General features: G+C 34.3%; 1 protein-coding gene across 2 annotated transcripts in view; it reads right to left on the reverse strand.

Moving 5' to 3' along the window:
* Positions 1 to 22,519, reverse strand: part of LOC110101519 (NADH-cytochrome b5 reductase-like protein) — a 57,083-nt gene that overhangs the window by 18,424 nt on the left and 16,140 nt on the right. For both annotated transcript variants that reach the window (XM_020829443.2, XM_020829442.2), the window contains exons 3-9: positions 17,672 to 17,747; positions 17,307 to 17,366; positions 16,898 to 16,948; positions 4,836 to 4,890; positions 4,625 to 4,695; positions 4,454 to 4,505; positions 4,135 to 4,212 (exon numbers count right to left, since the gene is read on the reverse strand). In XM_020829443.2, coding sequence (XP_020685102.1) covers positions 4,135 to 4,212; positions 4,454 to 4,505; positions 4,625 to 4,695; positions 4,836 to 4,890; positions 16,898 to 16,948; positions 17,307 to 17,366; positions 17,672 to 17,747 — 443 coding nt within the window. The remainder of the gene's footprint in view (positions 1 to 4,134; positions 4,213 to 4,453; positions 4,506 to 4,624; positions 4,696 to 4,835; positions 4,891 to 16,897; positions 16,949 to 17,306; positions 17,367 to 17,671; positions 17,748 to 22,519) is intronic.

Here is a 22,519-nt window from a genome sequence, read left to right on the forward strand (position 1 = left end):
ACCTATAATGCTTTATAATGCATAATGTTGCCATTAAAAAAGAAGCATAAAATTAAGTTAAATGTTGCAGAGATGAGGATGCTCAGGTGGATGAGTGGTTTTCTTCTTGGAGACAGAATATGAAACGAGCATATATGTTAAAAGGTTGGAGTAGCTCCAGTGCAGATAAGATTAAAGAGAGACTCCTTATATGGTTTGGTCACAAAAAACGGAAACCTTATGATGGCCAAATTTGGAGAGTAGATGCATCAAATTTGGTTTATGTTAAAAAAGGTAGAAATAAACCTAAAAATACTTGATTAGAAAAAATATTAGAAATGACCTTTCTTTATTAGATTTAAATGATAATTTGACTCTTAACATAACACAATGGAGAAAAAGGATTCAAGTAGTCGACCCTACGTAGTGGTATAAACGCTTGATGTTGTTGTTGTTGTTGTTGGCAAATCACTTTATTACTTTATTTTTTCTTTGGTCATTATTGTTGACAGTCATTTGAAAATAAAAGGAAGTAGAGTTTCTTAGATTTGTATTCACCTTTTGAGAGCATTGTCTAGGTCTAGCATCACACATTGTTATCATCATATCTTGTTCTATATCTTCTCTTTGAACATGTGCATGGGCTAAATCCACCACTGGAAATGGCTTCTATTGGAGTACATCCCCTCGAATTTCATCTAGTCAATAATCAAGACTATCCAGAAAGTTATATACCTAGAGAGTTTAGATTTTGGATGAAATTTTCAAATGTCAGGTTAAGTTGCGAACAAAATGCTATCCAAAAACTTTACCTTCATTTTCCGAATTCTTTAAAATCTGATTCAAGAATTCTCATAGACATAAGCCCTTAAAGTTAATTACTCCTCCAATTGACAAGATATAATTTTTTATTAAGGCTAGTAGTTAAATGCTAAGTGCTTGACATATAGTAATAACAATTTGGCTTAGGGCTGAGAAATTTATAATCATAAAATTTAAGCAAATGGTAGGGAAAATGATGGCAAACCCATTTAAAATTATATGGTTCCATTTTCTTGAGTTGTTAGAGACCATGTCTGGTCTACTTAGTCAATGAAAGTAGTCGACCCAATCTAACCAAAGGAACCTTATCGGTAGCCATGAGTTGTGATGTTTAAGGGGGTCTTATAGACCAAAGATGGATGTTTGTCTAAAGAGATGAATTTAGAATTTTAGATCAACCTTAGCTAACAAAAAACTTTGTCATATCAAGTGTATTTCATTATTCACTACTCAAAATATTTTCAGCCAATAGAGAACTTATGATGTAGGCAGGGGGGGGGGGGGGCAAAAAGGGGGGGGGGGGGGGGTCAAATCAAATCCTAAATTTTGGTTTTAACTTCTCTTGGGGTTGCTAGCTCATTAATTCTTTGAGCTGAAATTTAGCTCATTATGAGCTGTTTTTTAGTTCATTTACTAAAGTAAAAAGTTTAGCTCATTTATGTAAGTTTAGTGGAAGCTCATTATGGTGGATCTTGGCCCTTTGACTCCCGTGGATGGCTGCTTGGTTCCCGTGGCTTGGCCCTTTGGTTCCCGTGGCCGGCTGTTTGGCTCCCGTGGATGGCTGCTTGGTTCCCGTGGCTTGGCCCTTTGGTTCCTGCGGCTGGCTGCTTGATTCCCGTGCCCTTCTTTTCTCTATTTCTTGTACCGGTTTGGGGCTGCTATTTGGTGGCTGTTGGGTGAGGATTTAGGTGGCTGCCTCTTGGTTTTCTGTGAAGTTTTCTGCGGCAGTTTTTGGGTTGACTTTTAGCCTTCTTCTTGATGTCTTTTGGCCTTCCATTTCCTGTATTTTGCTGCAGTTTTTGGGCTGTCTTTTAGCCTTCTATTTGGTGTCTTTTAGTCTTCCATATTCCCTAATTTAGGTGGCTATTTGGCTGCCCTTTTCTTCTATAAATAGAAGATGTTTTGAGGCTTAAAAAAAGGAGGTTAGAATGTGATTTTTGGAATGGAAAAACTGAAGGTTTTTCTTGGAAAAGGTTGAGAGCTTTGTCCACTTCTTCTTCTTCTCTATCTTGGGATAGCTTGCGAGTTACTCCTATCCTTCGTCTTGGCTTCTAATCCCTTCTTCTACCCGCAAGTATCCCTTCCACTTGTATCCTTCTTCTAAATGAAAGAAAAGCATCTTTAGGTTGTTTTAAGTTTGGTCTTGAAGGTTGTAAGTGTGTCGTTATGTTTGTATGTGTTCTTTTTATATGTTTTGAAATGTAAGAGTTTATTTTAAAGTTTCTAAGTTGTCTCTTCTTTGTTGTATTTTCTTATCCCATGTATGTTTTTAAAGATTAGTAAGGAAATGTTTTTGTAATAAAAAATTAGGGGGTCTTTCCTAATTTTTTATTACATCAACTTATGAGAGCTCTAGCTATAATTGTAACTTAATGATATCAATTTACAGCAAAATTACTCAATCAAAAGGGCTTCGATCATAACCGTGTACTTGGATTGTCATTTGACGACAAAACTATTAGTTAGAGAACACTTGTCACGTCTTTATTGGAATGAAATTATTTAAGAGTAACCATAGTGATAAGCTTCATGTGATATTAACTTCTTGTGAGTTAAGATTACTCTCCTCAAAATTATCACATCAACAAATTAGAATAAAGGATGAATAGGTGATTGCTTTTAGCCTTAGATTGGTAGATTTCACTAGAAAATTTTTATGTAATTTTTTTAGCATTTTAGATTTTTTTTATAGGAATTTGGGATCATAATGGCTTATTTAAAGGACATTTAATAGATAACTTCACCTTTCATTTAAATTGCTTTCAACATAGTCATCATTATGATTTTTAATGATTTCATTTCATCACATTAAACCATATCTACTTTACCTGCTCGCTTGCAAAAAATTATGTTTTAATTTGCAGTGTCTGAATCCATTTGGATATTTGTTATATTATAGATAATATATAATCTACCACACATATAGAGGATTAGATATGTAGATTTAGATTTCGACCCTACCCTATATGTGGGGTGGCCAACTCGAGAGTGTGTATACTATCTTAATGATCTTAATTTTTGAAAAAGAGTGATAACAAGGTTAGAAAATATATTGAATGAATTTTAAAGTAGTTACAAGATTCTCAGTGTAGGTCAAACTTGAATTCACTTTGTTTTTCTCTTGCACAACATTTCAAACTTTAAATTTGATTAGCATAGCTATCAAAGCATAAGCGGGCGCTTTGAGTTTGAAAAAGGTTTGCGAATTTTAACATGATTGCAGGCTTTAGAAAGCAATTGCATGCTTTTCAATGCACCTATACAATGCATTTGCATGTTTTCTTGTACACTTGCAAGCATTTCAATGCACCTATATGATATACTTACATACTTTTTAATGCACTTGCACATGTATTTTCTTGATGCACTTGCATGATGCAATTTACACTTAAACAATTTTGAGTCTATATGCATTGTGAATTGACACATTTCTCAGTGCATATATAATGTATTTGCACAGATCTTATTGCATTGTGTTTGAGTTTAAATTTGATCGCGAAGTAGGTAGAAGATTTAAAACTATTTGTGCAAACACTTTTGTTAAATTGTCGGCAAAGTTCCTTTTAACACTCAATATTTCAGTTGTTCTCCGCTTGTGCATATCTTATAGACCTGGCAACGATGAAGAAAGATGAAAATTGTTTGGTGAATTAAAATCTCTTAAATGCCTCATGAAATGACATTTTTGTCATTGCACACATTTTACTCTGATACAATTGAATCTCCACCACTAGTCTAAATTCATGGATTTTCATGGTGTTATAGGACCGAAGGGTAGGTTTTGTTCACTTTCTTAGAGAGCTTTCAAGTTCCAAGGAATCCCTACTTTAATCCAATTTGTTGTTCAGCCATGTTTACATATTGCAACTTCATTCTCAATTTCATTACCTATGTGCCATTTCATTTTAATTGTAATTTAGGTTCAAAATTCTCTTCTTGTTGTTCTATTTGGATCCCCTATTAGTGTAAATATCGGTAACCTCAAAACATCTCCCCCATGCAAGGGACATCTACAAGGAGTCTGTGTCTGCTAAGTATGCTAAGAAAGATTTGCATGATCGATATCCTAAGTTTTCTCATCTGGATTTTCATGGTACAAGAAAAAAGACTTGCCTGAGTTTTGTCATCTGGATTTTTAAGAATAGCCTTGATAACCTGCACCATTGGGGTGATACCAGTGCCTCCTGCAACCTGAGAAACACAATGAAGGTGAGGTGTTGTGAGTTAGACTTAAAATAAAAAAAAATTAATTCAATAGCATCTTCATAATTAAGATATAAGAATGACTTCATGATTAAGATATAACATCTTCCATGGATGTCACGTCAGTAAGTTTTTTTTTAATATTCCAACAGACAGACGCATATATAACATGGAGCACAGTAGTCATAGACTTACAAAGCATCTAACATTGGTTATTTTGATTACTCACCATTCCCAATTTCTTTTTCATATTTGGACTATATCTGAGCTTTTCAATAGGTCTGCAATAGTTTTTTTTTTTTTACCAAAAAAAATTTTTAGAGACAAAAAAAGGCAATTCTAGAAAAGAAATTTGATATTATCAAGTACAAAAATGCAGCACAGGATGAAAATAAGGTACCCTTTCACTTCCAACACATCTCCTGGCTTCAATTGCGCAAAATGCTGACTCATTTTACCTTCTGGATAAACCTGAGTGCTAAAAACTGTCAAGTTTATTTCAAAGAATGGCTAATATCTTAGTGCGTACTTTCCAAAAAGTAATAAACGTCCTTCAAGAAAGTGGGCAACCATGAAAATTAAAAGAATATGCTGCAATTAAATTTCCTTACCTTGATTAATAAATCAAAATAGCCTTTGGACTCAGGATCTGATATTGGTGTATACCTGTAAAATTAAGCTAGTGTTACGATAGTTGTAGTCTTGCTCAACTGAAGCCCAATTTCGTAATGCTGCGTTGGGTTGTATTGCAATTTGGTTTGTATTGTGATGTACAGTTGGCCAAAAACGACGGTTGTTAAGTAAAATTGTTCTCTAAGGTGTCTTGATAGATGAATATGTTTGATAAAAAATATTGTGATTGTAACATGGATTGGTAACTAAAATATACAAGATCATAAAATAACAAAAAAAATCAACTACATTTTTTTTAAATATACAGTTTGTGTTATTACTAATTAATCTAAAATTATAAATTAATATTATGCACATATGAATTAAATCAAATTTAGAATAACTGATTATACAATGATTTGTGTAATAATACCATGGTTTTCTAATGAAAGAAAAGTTTTATAAAATCCATCCACTATATGAGTATGAGCAGATTACAAGATAATTAAAAAGGCATGAGAATATTCAAGAAGAAAAATAAGAAGATTTGCATGTCTTATAAGGTGCAGACAAGGGCATTTTTGTCTTAAATTTTTTCAACTGCTCATAACAAAAGTGAGTTCTAACTTCTAAGAAAGTATGTTTATTCATATTTTTTGTTTTTAGTTTTTTTAATTCTCATGTTTTAGCTCTCATAAAGGTGATCTTTTTTTAATGCTTTTTCCTTTATTAAACACCTTAAAACTGATTCCATTGTTTAGAAAAGCATAATCTAGCAACAAAAAACATTTCCAAGCAGGTCCTGGTATAGACATAATGACAACTTTCCACCAGAATTTTACAACAATAATGTTTACCCATATATTAAGAAACACGCGAAAGAAAGACAAATCAGTGATTTAAGTGACGCGCATGTCAGCGCGACGCATCACTTGATGGGTCAAACGACCTCCGATCGCCAAACAGATTGCGTCGTTGCGAACATAGCATCAAATTTGCCCAGGAAGGAATCGCTCGTGATCAATTCGGATGAAAGAGGCCGAAATCGCCACCTAACACCCGAATTTAACGCGCGACGCTGCCCAAACAACATCCGATCGCAAAACGAACTTTGTCATTGTGTTCTAAACGTTGACAATACTTAAAATTGATTGTAACATCCTCCAAAGAAATCAGTGCAAATCCCAAGGCGACGTCGCATGCAAGTCATGGGAATGAACAAATTTATCTTCTGTCTGATTTTAACTATTTCAAAATAATAATAGAAAAAAAATTGTCATATAAAATAAGATTTATTTTATTTAATTAATTTAGTTAATTAGTTAAATTATTTTAAAAAAGAAGAGTATAGTCATACCTCTGTTTGGCACTGATGCTGACGCCGCTCGTTCACGCCGCGTAACCCCTGCTTGAATACCTGCTAAAATCCTGCAATATAGTGCTATGCTTCATCGTTAAAAGGAAGTGGAATGAGTCCTCCGTCTATATTTTTTTCTACTTCCACGACTAGATCTCTCAGCACCAATCCTCCCAAGTCACGATCCCAAGCCCTCAACCTGCTCCGGCCATAACCTGCAGCCTCCGAACAATCCTGATCCTCCTGCCGCAGCCTCTATCCGAAATCCACAAGCCTCTCGTATAGATCTTTCCTCCGTTTCGCACTTCACCTGTTCGGAACACTACACCTGTCGAGCAGAATCCGAACTCGCAACCCGACCATACATACTCTATCCATGCTCTCTCCGTCCCTACCCACGCAACACCTCACAGCCAAATCTCCTCCAGCACAAGCCTCACACTCGTTTCACCCTCACAACTTTCAAGCATGCCTCATACCCCTCCATGACCTACCTCCAACCTGTTCCGCTTGGTCTCAAACTTCGGCCGGATGATCCACACCTCAAGCCATTCTGATTTTGACGATACTTTAAGATGTTCAGCCTTCCTAGCCAATCGAACAAACAAGCCAAATCCACAACCTCAACCCCGTCTCCACATCGAACCCAACACCAGCTACAACTGGAACCCCCGAAGCCCAACTTTCCCTATCGTCGACCCTCACCCAATCGGCCCATCCTCTTCCTACCAAACCGACTCCACGCCTCCAAGACCGACCTGCTCTTCCTCCTATCCCTGAGCACGCTGAGCCCTAGCCTTTCCATTCCTGTGCGATTTCACATGAACAACCGAACCACACTCAGACCCTCTTCCTCACTCTAAACCGAGCCCCACCTCATTCCACCTCAATTCACCAACCTAGCCCAAACAGCTACTCACACTACCTCTTTTTTTTTTTCCTTCACAACAGCCCACTTCAAGAGATCCATAAATTTCTATTATAACCCATTATCTTTCCTCAGTCCATCTACAGTCCACAACTGCACCCCACTATAAACCAACAACCTTACCCACTAATTCAACCCGCTTCAAAGCCCAACAACCTCCCTCCATTATAAATCAAGCCATGTTCTATCTTAGCTTCACCTATCAAGGTAATCATCCTTCCTCTCACCCTCTCGAGTTTGTTTTGATAATAATATCTAAGAACCGGACCTAGCCGGTTCAATTGAATCGGCTAGTTATTTAATAAGGGGGCGCGACTTCTGCGAACAGAACAGGGCGGAAGTTTTTCACGAACAAAAGTGGGCGGACGACAGAGAGCTTCGAGCGAGAGTGAGGTAAATTCGTGTTGAGGAAGAGAGGAACGGTTGAGGAAACAAGGAAACAAGGTTTGTGTTTTCCTTCCTTGCAATTTTGCATAAATTCTCATGCTTCGTTTGACATATAGTAAATGACATTTTGTCAAGGGAAAAGGAGTTTGAAAGCAAGAAGGAAGGATTTTGGGAGAGAAGGATTTAGAGATTTTGACAAAACCCCATTTTCATTGTAAGTGACTTTCCTTTTATAAAAATTTTAGTTAGATTTTATTATTAAAGCACGTTTTTATGAAAATTCATATTATATGAATTTAAGGATGAAAGAGAGATTGAAAGTTGTAGAAATTCAATTCAGCAAGGAAATTCGAAGTTGAGGTTGCTCCAAGGATCGAGGATTTGAAAGGAATAATGTGGGTAGTTATACTTGTGTAAAATTGTACTATTTATCTTCGTTTCAAATCTAAAATTTATAGTTCCTACAATTGTTTATATTTTATACATGTTTTCTTTTGAAGACTATTATAGAAGAGACAAGGGAAAATTCTAATACATTAATTGATATAGAAATTGTATAGCTGAAATTGAAGAAATACTTTATGCATATGGAAGTTTATGATATGTGAAAGAAAATATATGTAAAGAAAATGGAAGGTAAAGTTGAAATGTATATATGACACGTATATACGTATAAAAATGCAGATACATAAATGTTAAAGAAAATGATATAATATCAAATTAAATGAAGGAAAAAGGGTATATATGAAAAGTACAGGAGTCACCCTTGTATGGTACTAGTTGGGGAAGCAATGTACTGATGCACGATAAAAAGGAAATGAAAATGAAAATGAAAAAGGGAATTGAAATGGAAATGGATGTACCTTTGGGTACATTTAGACGGTGCTCCTGTACAATTAAATGGAAAAGGAATGTATATTAAAGTAAATCTTTTAAGTATGTAAATGAAGATGTTATAATGTGTATAAAAGATTGTATGAAATAAAATGAATAGAAATTAAAGAAAAGTATGCCACTTGTTAAATGAATGAACATAGAAAAGAAATTAATTATACTGTAAATTATATGTTAATTGTTAAATGATTACCCACTGAGTTTACTTAGTAAACTCAAACCATGAATTTAAATGTTTCAAGTAAGTCTTCAGTGATTTAAAAATGGCTGAAAGAGAAGATTTTATATACAGAAGGCGGCGTGCAAATGACATCAGGTAATTTAAATTTTGGGTATTAGTGGCTCTTCAGTACAAATAAGAAAAGTGATGTATTATTTTAAAAGAAAATTTTTCCGTCCAACTTTTCGTACCCGCCTTGTTAGATCGAGCATCCGGGCCGGGTCGTGACAAAAGTGGTATCAGAGCAAGTTTAAAATATAAATCATACTGAAAGAGCAATTAGGATAATTATTAATGATTTTAATGTTAAATGATTATGTTATGGTCATCAGGAACCAAAATGAGTATGAAGAAGATGAAGAAGTGGAAAGAACAACACATAATGTTCCTGTTAATCATGATGCATTAACTCAAATGATGACGGCTGTGACTCAGCTGATTCAAGATTCAAGCAATCAATCATCGGGGAGTAGTAGTGGTGGTGGAATGGTTATGAATAAATATCTGAAATTGTTTCAGGATATGAGACCACCATTATTCAAGGGAGTAGAGGGACCAATAGAGGCCAAAAACTGGTTGTTGAGGATTAAAAAGAAATTAGAAGGAATACACTGTCCATAAGAGAGAAAGTTTCCTTGGCAGCCTTTGCACTAGAAGGAGAAGATGAAAGGTGGTGGAGAGGGCTGTATCAAGACAAATTTGAAGGAATACCTGACATGCAAATTAAGTGGAATGATTTTACTCAGGTGTTCAGAGATTGGTTCGTACCTCCTTTTGTGAGGAGGTAGATGAAGGACAAGTTTATGAGATTAGTACAAGGAGATAGATCAGTTATGTAATATGAGGCTGAATTTACTATATTAATCAGATATGCTCCTCAATTAGTACATACTATGGAAGATAAATGCCACCGATTTATAGCTGGATTGAAGGATGCAATTAGACAGCCTCTCATTCCATTAGGGATTGAAGATTATTCAGTATTAGTGGAAAGGGCTAGAAAGATAGAAGCGGACCTGCAAAATACTCAAAGGAGATGTGATTTTCAGAAGAGGAAAAGTGGTGAAGTTATGGGAGAGGATTCGCATAGCAAGTCTGTTTCACAAGGTGAAAATTTTAATTGGAAAAAGATAAAGTACAGCAGCAGTGACAGTTCAAGTGTGAACAGTTGCAATAACTGTGGAAGACAGCATAAAGGAGAATGTTTCTAGTACAAATACTTGCTCTGGTGTCATCAATCGGGTCATATAGCTAAGAACTGTCCTACTCTGTGCCAAAAACCAGTAGGAGAGTCAAAGATAAATATTGGATCTCAGACGAATGTTGGAAGACCAAACAATAGAATCAGCTGCTTCTACTCCAAGATCAAGTCAAAGCCGACAGAATACTCTACCTAGAGTATATGCACTAACTCAGAAGGATGCTAAGGATTCACCTGAAGTGATTACAGGTATGATCATGATGCAAGGAAAGCCAGTACGGATTCTTTTTTATAAAGGAGCTTCGCACTCCTTTATTTCAGAAGGATTTGTTAAAACAGTTGGGCTGAATGTTTATGATGTAATTTTGGAAGTTCTAATGCCAAATGGATCGATTATGAATATAAAAGGTGTATGTAAAGTGACTTTCAAAATAAATGAAAGAAAGTTTGAAGCCACAATGAATATTTTACCATTGCAAGAGTTTGATATGATATTGGGAATGGATTGGTTTTCAAGGTACTTTGTGATTATTGACTGTAATAAGAAAATTGTAAAGTTTAATTTTCCTGGAGAAAGAGAATTGAAATTCTATGAAGAGAGGAGTTTCTTCAATGATAATCACCTATATGAAAGCATACAAATTTGTATCCAAGGGATGTCAGTATTTTCTTGCTCAAGTAAATGATACAAATAAGGAAGTTAAAGAGTTGAAAGATATACCTGTAATAAGAGAGTATCCAAAGGTGTTTTTGGATGATTTACCAGGATTACCACCAGAAAAAGAGATAGACTTCACTATTGAATTGATACCGGGTTCAGAACTAGTGGCAAGGGCACCTTACAAGATGGCAGTCAAAAAATTACAAGAGCTGAAAAGTCAATTACAGGAATTGCTAGATAAGGGATTTATCAGGCCAAGTTCCTCACCATGGGGAGCTCCAGTACTGTTTGTAAAGAAGAAAGATGGAAGCTTCAGAATGTGTATAGATTACAGGGAACTGAATAAGGTTACTATTAAGAATAAATATCATTTGCCAAGAATAGATGATCTTTTTGACCAACTGGACGGAGCTACAGTTTTCTCTAAAATTGATTTGAGATCTGGATACCATCAGCTACGGATTAAGGAGGAAGATATAGCAAAGACAGTTTTCAGAACCAGATATTGTCATTATGAGTTTGTGGTAATGCCATTTGGAGTGACAAATACACCAGCTATATTTATGGATTTGATGAACATAATTTTTAAGCCATTTCTAGACATATTTGTAATTGTATTTATTGATGATATTATGATTTATTCAAGAGATGAAGAAAGTCATTCTAATCATCTACAGGCAGTGTTGGAAACATATAAGGAGAACAAATTGTATGCCAAATTTTCAAAATGTGAATTTTGGCTGAGCAGTATAAATTTTCTGGGACATATGATTAGTGGTGAAGGAATTTATGTGGATAAGAATAAAATTCAAGTCATTGCTAAATAACTAAGACCAATAATATTTTCTGAGGTGAGAAGTTTTATGGATCTTGTAGGTTATTATAGGAGGTTCGTAGAGGGATTCTCTCAGATTGTAATGCCATTATCCAGATTAACTCAAAAGGCAGTAAAGTTTGAATGGAGTGATTAGTGTGAAGGAGCTTTTCAAAAATCAAAGAATTATTTAATGACTGCCCCGATTTTAACAATTCCATCAGGTTCAGAAGGGTTCCAAATTTTCTGTGATGCTTCCTTGAGTGGACTTGGATGTGTACTGATGCAGTATGGTAGAGTGGTGGCTTATGCATCAAGGCAACTGAAAATTCATGAAAGGAACTACCCCACTCGTGATTTAGAATTGGCAGCTGTGGTTTTTCACTCAAACCTCTATATGGAGTCAGATGTGAAGTGTTTACAGATCATAAGAGTCTCAAGTACATTTTTAATCAAAAATAGCTTAATTTAAGACGGAGAAGGTGGTTAGAGCTCATTCAAGATTATGACTTGGACATACAGTATCATCCTCGAAAAACAAATGTGGTTGCAGATGCACTTAGCAGAAAAACTCTTGAAAATGCAAATTGGCTAGTCACCCAGCAGGAGCATATAGTCAAGGATATGGTAAAGTTAAAGATTTTAGTAGTCAATCAGAAAGAGATTAAAGATATATTCTTAAATCAACTAGTAATCCAATCTACTTTGAAAGATAGAGTGCTCAATACATTGCCTCAAGATGAAAAATTTCAAGTCATCATAAAGAAAGTGCAAGCAGAACAATTAGAGAATTTTGAAGTTGATGGAGAGGGATTATTAAAGTACAAGGGCATAATCTGTGTTCCTAATATTGGAAATTTAAGGGAAGAAATATTAAAAGAAGCTCACCTCTCAATTTATGAAATTCATCCAAGAAGTACCAAGATGTATCAAAAATTGATAGGGTTATTTTGGTGGCCAGGACTAAAGAGAAATGTTGCAGAATTTGTAGCAAAATGTATTCCCTGTCAGATGATTAAAGCAGAATATCAAAAGTCAAGTGGTCAACTACAACCTTTACCTATACCTGAGTGGAAATGGGAAGACATTGTAATGGATTTTGTAATTGGATTACACAGGTCAAGGCAGAGTCGAGATGCAATATGGGTTGTCATTGATAGATTAATTAAGTCAGCTCATTTCTTACCAATCAGGCAGACAGATTCAGCAGAGAAATTGGCAAAATTATATGTTGATAAAATTGTGAGATTGTATGAAATTCCAAAATCTATTGTTCGTTTCACTTCTAAATTGTGGAAGAAAATTCAGGAAGCTATGGGCACACGAGTGACCTTCAATACAGCATTTCATCCTCAAACAGATGGGCAATCAGAAAGGACAATTCAGACTTTCGAGGAATTATTGAGATTATGTGTTTTAGATTTTGGAGGAAATTGGAAGACTCACATACCGTTGATTGAATTTACTTACAATAATAGTTTTCAAGCTAGCATTAGAATGACACCCTACGAGGCTCTTTATAGAAGAAAATGCAAAACACCCTTGTGTTGGGTAGAAACTGGTGAAAGAAAGATAATTGGAACTAAACTGGTAGATGAGGCTACTAGCAAAATTAGATTGATCAAAGATAGACTAAAGACAGTTCAAGAAAGACAACGGAAGTATTATGATCCAAAGCACCGATCAGTGGAATTTGAAGTAGGAAAGTTTGTTTTCTTAAAAGTCAGCCCAATGAAAGGTGTTCAAAGATTTGGAAAGACGGGAAATTAAGCCCAAGATTTATAGGTCCTTATGAAATCATTAAAAGGATTGGGAATATGGCATACAGATTGGATCTACCAGTAACCAGTACATATGCAAGGAATTCATAATGTATTTCATATATATGTACTTCGGAAGTATGTCTCAGATGATTCCAAAAGAATACAGTATAAATCAATTAACTTGCAGTCTGATTTGAAGTATGTTGAGGAACCTGAACGAATATTGGATTCTAATGTAAAACAGTTGAGGCATAAGGCAATTCTTTTTTTAAAGATTTTATGGAAGCATGGATCAGAAAGAGATGTCACCTAGGAGAAGGAAGTTGAAATGAAAAGTCAATATGCTCATCTTTTTAACTAAGGTATGTTTCTTTATACTTGATTAATTTCGATGACGAAATTTTTTTTAGGAGGAGAGATTGTAAGAACCAGACCTGGTCGGTTCAATTGAACCGGCCAGTTATTTAATAAGGGGGGCACGACTTCTGCGAACAGAATAGGGCGGAAGTTTTTCGCAAACAGAAGCAGGCGGACAACCGAGAGCTTCGAGAGAGAGTGAGGTAAATTCGTTTTCCCAATTTTAGAATCGATTGTGTTGTAAGGTAAGATTAAACCATTCATCTTCATTTTTATCAAAAACAAAGTGCTAATTTGGGTGAAACGACGGTGGAAGAGAGGAATGGTTGAGGAGACAAGGTTGTGTTTTCCTTCCTTGCAATTTTGTATACATTCTCATGCTTTGTTTTACATATAGTAAATAACATTTTGTCAAGGGAAAAGAAAGAGTCTGAAAGCGAGAAGGAAAGATTTTGGGAGAGAAGAATTTAGAGATTTTGACAAAACCCCATTTTCTTTGTAAGTGACTTTCCTTTTATAAAAATTTTAGTTAGATTTTATTATTAAAGCAAATTTTTATGAAAATTCATATTATATGAATTTAAGGATGAAAGAGAGATTGAAAGTTGTAGAAATTCGATTCAGCGAGGAAATTCGAAGTTGAGGTTTCTCCAAGGATCGAGGATTTGAAAGAAATAAATTGGGTAATTATACTTGTGTAAAATTATACTATTTATCTTCGTTTCAAATCTGAAATTTATAATTCCTACAATTGTTTATATTTTATACATGTTTTCTTTTGAAGACTATTATAGAAGAGACAAGGGAAAATTCTAATACATTAAGTGATATAGAAATTGTATAACTCAAATTGATGAAATACTTTATGCATATGAAAGTTTATGAATATGTGAAAGAAAATATATGTAAAGAAAATGGAAGGTAAAGTTGAAATGTATATATGATACGTATATATGTATAAAAATGCAGATACAAATGTTAAGGAAAATGATATAATATCAAATGAAATGAAGGGAAAAGGAATATCAAATGAAACAAAAGGAAAAATGATATACATGAAAAATACAGGAGTCACCCCATATGGTACTGGCTGGGGAAGTAATGTACCCGTACACTATAAAAAGGAAATGATGTAAATGAAAATGGATATACCTTGGGATATATTTAGGCGGTGCTCCTGTACAATTAAATGGAAAAGGAATGTATATTAAAGTAAATCTTTTAAATATGTAAATGAAGATGTTATAATGTGTATAAAAGATTGTATGAAATAAAATGAATAGAAATTAAAGAAAAGTATGTCATTTGTTAAATGAATGGACATATAAAAGAAATTAATTATACTGTAAATTATATGTTAATTGTTAAACGATTATCCACTGAGTTTACTTAGTAAACTCTAAACCATGAATTTAAATGTTTCAGGTAAGTCTTCAGTGATTTAAAAATGGTTGAAAGAGAAGATTTTTTGTACAGAAGGCGACGTGCAAATGACATCAGGTAATTTAAATTTTGGGTATTAGTGGCTCTTCACTGCAAATAAGAAAAGTGATGTATTAGAGAGGAGAGAATAAAAAAAAAAGAGGAAAGAATTGTTACAATCACCATCACACCAACACCCCCATCACCTTGTCGCTCAAGAATAATATTTCAAACTCAAATCTCTCTTTCGGCACTCGCACCTCACCGAAAAATCACCTATACACGTTTTTCTTAGCATAGTGGGAGGGAACTAAGTGTGAAGCTTGCGGCGAGGTGGGTAGGCCTTATATACGCTTTTTTTAGCTTGGCGATGACACTCCTAGGTACCCATGTATATGCCATCATGCCTGCATGAAAAATTTGTGCATTTCAAATAGATACCTCGAAGACTCATATATGTTTTTCTTAGCGTGGTGGGATTAAAGATTACGGCTACAGTGTCACCTGACACCTACCACACACACTTTTTCTAGTGTAGTGGGATGGCCAAGACTCCCAAAATTTCCCCTAAGTAGGGGAGATGCCGGGAGGCTGCCAAAATTCAAAGAACAAAGGACATGACTTGAAGAATATCACAGTGGACTTAAACGAATGAACGGAACATAATTTGAACTAAATCGCAAGGAACCGAACTTTAAAATTTAAAATGCACAATCAAATTAAAAATACAAATGCTAAAATGTGACTCAAGCCACATTCCAATGAACATTAATGGATAATCAGGAGACTCATGATGGACAAAATTTCAAACACCACTTGCTTGCAAATAGACATCAACAGACGACAATTAATTGAATTGAGGGGAGAACATAATTTAAATACAAATAATTCATCTCAATCATGGATGACATACCCATGAGTAACATATGATGGATAGTGACCAACGCTGTAGCATCCCTTCAATCAACATCAGTTAGTTCGCAAATGAAAGCGGGTACCCTTGGACGAAGTAACTCATGCCTACCGACATGGATCCTTCAGTCAGATTGGGTCGACTACCTCCTCTAGCTAAGTAGACCATGGACCACAATGGCTCGAGACGACGGAACCATGGAATATTGATCGAGCTCATCATCATCCCCAGCATCTATTTTAAGTGCAAGGTGGTGAATTTTTTATTTTAAATATTAAATTTCAAATACCTAAACATGTTGCTACTATAGGCCAAATACTTTGTATCTGTTTGACGACTAGCCTTAATAGAAAGTTCTCTATCATTATTGGGAGGAGTAATTAACTATAGGGGCTTGCACTTATAGGAAATTTAAACTCATATCATAAAGTCCTCACAAAGTGAGGGCAAAATCTATGCATAATATCTTATTCAAAATCCAATCTAACTTCTGGAAATTTGACTCAGAACATATTCGTTAAAACTCTCCTCAACGACCTGAAAGAAAGTAAGAGGCCACGGAGAGGCCAGTGAGCGAATTGTCGAAGCCCACAAATAAAAAAGGTGTATATATTTTATAATGCAAATCGGGGAAAAGGGTTCCATAGTGTAAAATACCAATTGCTAGTTGAAGAAACAAGATATCCCAGGGGTTTAAAGTCATACAACACATCATGAAAAGCTAACTCCTGCCACATAAGTTAGGAAACTCTGGCTATGTGATTTGTAGAATGCTAACTATTTGTGGTACATGAAGCATTTGATGATATGAAATTGTTTAAGAAAGGTGCGTCCACATCAAATGCATATGGAATTGTTCAAGAAAAGTGTCCCAAGCAACTAAAGATGCAGTATAGGGTTGGAATCACATATCACAGCCTAACATCCCCATCACCAAACACAGACCAGTAGAGCTTCCCTTAAAAGTATCCGTGGTCTATTCAAACATAAACATCATGTGATCAACCCAAATAATCTCTTGAGGTGGATTGTTCTTAAAAATTAAACCTGAATTTTCACTAGAAAAAAATAACAAGTCAAGAATAAAACACCAAAACTTTATGCCTCAAAACAAGTAAATTGTGCCTTAATAGCAGGAACTTACGGTCGAATTACATATTTTTGTCTTCCCTCTGATTCCTCTCCAATAGCAGCCCTGAAATGAACAACTGGCTAAAGAAAATCAAAAGTGCAGACTACAAAAAAAAAATACTCATTTACGTACTGTTTAAAGGGACAAGCACTAAAAAGTTCAAATAAGTTTGAAATTTGTAGTTTCAGTGGAAGGAATTAAATAATGTCCATCAATATCTTTAAAATCCTTCTCAGCACACGCACAGCTCAGTATAACGAAAATCCAAGAAGTTTTTAACAAAAAGTTTCAAGGGGTTTGTTTACTAATTAAGAAAACAGAAGACTAACGGCATGGAACCTTTATGTAGAGATATTGTAATACAATTGAGAATGCCACCATAGAACCCATAAACAAAAAAAAGGTTATTCAAAAACCATACCTTGTGATAATACACGAAGCAACATCAAGGCCCAATTTGGCTGTTGGATCAAAAGAGAACCTGAAGGATATTGAAAAGCGCCAAACAGTTAAAATAAAAATTGAAACAGCAATAAAACAGGATTACAGCATGACGACTACAGGAGTCTCCAAGAAGAACGGCTGAAAGATCTGAACTGTCATTCACAGGGAAACTACATGACGCGAATAGTATAAATTGAAGATGTGTCAAATGTGCTTATAAGACATGCCAAGGTAGCGTAGGGAGTTATAAGGTATTAATGTATATAAATATTCAATACAATTTATAATAATACCATCACCAATGCCTATTGATGAATTAATGGAGGGCCACTATTATCTTACCTGTATAAATTGGTGTTATGGCTGACCCTGGCAGTTTCTTGAAGCTTAAATTCCAACCATTTTTCTGGATTGAGTGCTGAAAATAATTGGAAGTCAAACGATCATGATTCAAATGAATAGGAAGTAAAAATGAAAATGGGGCTAACGGTTAAAATTACTTCATGCAAATAAACAAATTAAAAGTTTCGTTTGGTTCCTACTTTCTATCCGTTTCATGATAAGAAAAGCAACCAACAAACAGCAGGGGCTCTTTTTTTTTTTAAAAAAAAAAAAAGAGCAATTAATTCATTAAAAGCAAAGGAAACAAAAAGAAATAACTACAGGGTTCCAAACAAAAAATTGGGTTAAGAAAAAAATTTAGGCTTTTCAAAAAAAATTTAAACAAAATATAAACTAAATTCAGTCAAAGTTTCAAATCAAATTTACCAAATAATATAAGGTTTAGAAATAAAAAAAAAGGGTCAAAATTTTCAATAACAAAATTTCTAATGGAATGAAGAATACTTGAGGAAATAAATTTCTTAAAGGAGGGGATGGTGGCATGCAACTCCTAGGTGATCATTGGTGGAGGCTGCTACAACGGAAGGCTGATGGAGGGTTGGAGGTCATGGAAGTTGATGAGTTGCTAGGTCGGATGCGTGAACAAAATGTTCAACTAGAGTATTTAGGTTAATTGAATAGTTTTAAACGTTTAGTTACAAAAATAAGTTCATAGAGGCACCTCAATCCAGTGAGGAGAGGCGCGCCTCAAAGGCACAGGCTTCAAAATAAAAGCTCAAGATGTGCACCTCTAGCCATTTTATGTAAAAATTGTGCTGATGCGTGCCTCATATTGTGTAATTTTAAACTATGATAAACAAAAATTTCTAAACTTCTAGAATTAATATAAAATTTAGATCCTCTATATAATATGATATATCATCATGATAAGATGACTTGGGATTGAAATTGATAAAACGATCATAAGATTATATACTGATCGCATCCACATTTTTTATGATTCTTGATCATCATATGAATATTGATAATGATTAGATGCATCAATATTCTGATCCAGGAGGCTCTCCAAACCCTAATTCAACCCTCCTGAAAATTATTAAGCAACTTCATAAATAGATAGTATGAATATGTCATATTAATGTCAACGGAATAAAAAAAAGCTTAAAATTAGGAAGGTGATCTATATTATCTAGTTAGGTCTTAAGTCATGCTAAATAGGTCCAAAATGATGAGTTGAAATATGCTTTCCAGACAACTTGTCAAGGAGACCGAATTTTGAATATGTAATCAAGTTTCCATGAGATTTTGAATGAGTCAAACCTAACTTCACAAATCAAACCATGTATAGACAAATTGATTTTCAAGTAAAACTCATGGCTTATTATGAATTTTAGCTAGGAATTATCCACTTTTTGATAAGATGTCAATATGATACCTGAGGTTCAAGATCTTATCAATTTTTTCTTATCATTTGCTTATTTTACTTTCTCATAAATAAAGATGTAATGTATTAGATATTCAATTCTAGATCAATTCAGCTCTAACTCATGTTTGAATTGAACCCAAAACTCTTCTAAACCCTTCCCATTATTGAGTTTTTCTCCCTCTAAATTAACATTGAAATTAACTGATCAAAAGTTTTGCTTCTTCCTAATTTGATTCGCTACAACATTGACGTTTGACACTTCAGGTAAGTAGTAAATCGCCTCACAAGCCAACGGCTCAAAAAATATAATTCCACATTAATTGCTATTAGAGCGCATGTTTCTTCCTACTAGCAACCGAAGGAATGTGAGGAAGCTTTGCTTGTGAAAAAACCTAATTAGCGTTGGAGTCATGATTACACAGGAATAATTCCCAGTTGGTCTTGTTTAATGTCTCCTCTTTGATTTATGCATGAAACATTCTACATATAAATAGCCCTATATGCATATAATATTAATGATTTTACAACACTCCGCAGCATCATCATTCTCAAATTAATGTCATCACAATATAATTGTGTGGTGTTGGATCAATTCAATATTACATTAGTATGCCTTGAAGATGATTAATAGTATGTATATAATTGATGATGATTAGAATGATACTCACAATTGCAATATGACTCATTATAATCATAGAAACACTATAATACAACTCATTAAAATTTTAAATTAAAAAAAAAATTAAGAATTATGATCATATGTATAATTAGTCATGAGAATTATATGCATGATATGTATATATCCCTTGCTACCATCATATGGTGCCTTCAAGTAAATACTTCACCAATCATCATAAAAAATACTTATACTAATATTACTAGCCGTAATAAATGTAGAGGCCTATAATATATTGTTTATTTCTTAATTTACATTATTCCCTGTATCTTAGGATTTCATTGATGTTTATATGATTGTTCGGTTAAAAGTTATTCAAAAAACATTTTACTCATATAGAAATATTATATATCAAATGCAGTATATTTGGCGCAATGTTACATTACTCAATAATATAATATTATCTACAAAGATCAATGATACTATAATCTTTCTTTTTGCATCCATCCATTTTACTTCTAAGATATCTTGATATCAAGATGTTGATAGATTTGGTTGAAATCTAAGTGTCATAAAAAAGACCACAAATGAAATTCACAATTTATTATTTTGAAGATCTCAGCAAATTAAATAACTAATATTTGTTGATAATAAGACATTGCAAAGCTCATATCAGCATACATATCAACAGCACAAAATAGCATGTCATAACTCAAAGCATGGTTTAGCATGGATCAGCATACTTCTTATATAATTTATATATCAAAGCTTAACAAAATGTAAGCGTTGCGTACACTCAATGTTTAAAATTGCGTAATCGGAAATTGAGGCGTTTTTCGTTCATGAGGCGAGGCGTAAGCCTCAAGGCATTTTGAGACATAAGCCTCAAAATCAAAAGATTGCGTAAACATAAAATGATAAATTTTTATATACTAATGAGTAAATAATATATAAAACATAAAAAAACACAATATATGAAGTAAATCAAAATATCCCAATAATATGACAACATGAAATATAGTTCAACTCAAACTCTATCTTTCCCAAATCACAATATTTTTTGTCATTAACATAGAATTCCAAAAATAAATAGCAATGACATATCACATAAGAACTCATAAGTCATCAGCACTGTCATCACTAAGGGGATCTTCATTTGAATCATCATCATGATGAACTACTCTCTCCCCTCCTCCTCTCCTATAGAGTCCAATGTCTCCCAATCAGCTCCTTCCTCAATATCAATTAACTTCCTCTTTCCTAACTATTTTTGAACAATATCAAAATGAATAATAGTGTAATACATTAATAAAAGTCTAAGTCTAAGACATGTTAAAAACATTCATTTCATTTTGAAGTCCGCGATTTGTTTGGTGAAACCGACGTTCGAGCGTTCCTCTGGCGATTTGAAGGCGATTCTGGTTCTGGTGCTCGTTTTTGTGGAAGATCTGTCATGTTCTTTGGATTTTTTGTTGATATTTGCTTTTTGCTTATTCTTTTCTTCTTTCTTTGTCTTTCTGGTGGGTTCTTACCATGATCAAGCCCGTCTAGGGTTTGATGAATTTGGATCATTTCAAGGATCCTTCTCGGGTCTTTAAGAATTCGGTTCAAGGATTGTCAAATGAGACGGATAACAAGAATATGGCTCATTCTAGAGCGGATGAAGATGGTATGCTTAAGAAATCTGTAAGAAGTGATCCTAACCTTAATGATCGAGTTAGGAAATCTCTTCCTAAATCTTTCAAAGAGGCTCTATCTGGCTCTTCTGGTAGTGCTAGTTCGTCTATTAATATTAGTACTTCTTCTTTTAATGGTTTAACTGCTATTTTTGTTTATGATGAGGATATTATAAAGCCTGCTGAGCCTTTTAAGTATGCTTTGGTTGGTAAGTTTTCTTTTAAAAGATCGTTTATGGAAGAAATTAGGAGTTTCTTTCATAGTTTAAAGCGTTCAGGGTCATTTACTGTTAGCCTTATGGATCCTTGTCATGTCTTTATTAATCTGTCTAATGAACTTGATTAGTCGAGAATTTTTTTGAGATCTTATTATGAGAGAAACTATCATATGAGATTGCTGAGTGGTCATCGGATTTAGATATAAATTCGGAATATCCTATTTGCCCTGTGTGGATTACTTTACCTAATCTTTGTATGCATTTCTTTAACATTCGCAATGTATGCATTACTTTAATAAACACTGCTGTTGCCAAGTCCCAAGTCCTGGATGAGAAAAGTGGAGGGTTGCGTTAGGTAGTCGACAGCCAGCGTAAAACTCGTCGAACAATAAGGACATGAATCCTTTAAAAAATTGTATTAATGCTAGGGCGTTCCCTGGAAGCGACGCGCTGTATGGCCTGAATATAGTGACAAGTGTGCAAGGGCCGGTGCCCGGGTACAGTGTTAAATAGGCATGGTTCCCACATCACGGGCGGATGTGGGCAAAGAAGCTAGTCTATGAAACTAAAATTATGATAGGAACTTGGAATATAGATTCTCTTACAGGAAAATTAATAGAATTAATAGATATTATGATTCATAGGAAGTAAAATATTTTGTGCATTCAGGAAACTAAATTGGTTAGAGAGAACGCTAAGGAAATTGATAGTTTAGGATTTAAACTTTGGTATTCGGGTAGGAGTTGTACTAGAAATGGTATAAGTGTTATTATAGATAAGAGTTTAAAGGATAATATTATAAAAATCAATAGGATTGGAGATAGAATTATAACTTTAAAGATTGTTGTTGATGATAAGATTGTTAATATTATAAGTGTTTATGCTCCTCAAGTAGGTTTGGATATAAGTTCT

This window comes from Dendrobium catenatum, unplaced genomic scaffold (genome assembly GCF_001605985.2).
Source record: "Dendrobium catenatum unplaced genomic scaffold, ASM160598v2 fragScaff_scaffold_847, whole genome shotgun sequence".
Lineage (NCBI taxonomy): Eukaryota > Viridiplantae > Streptophyta > Magnoliopsida > Asparagales > Orchidaceae > Dendrobium > Dendrobium catenatum.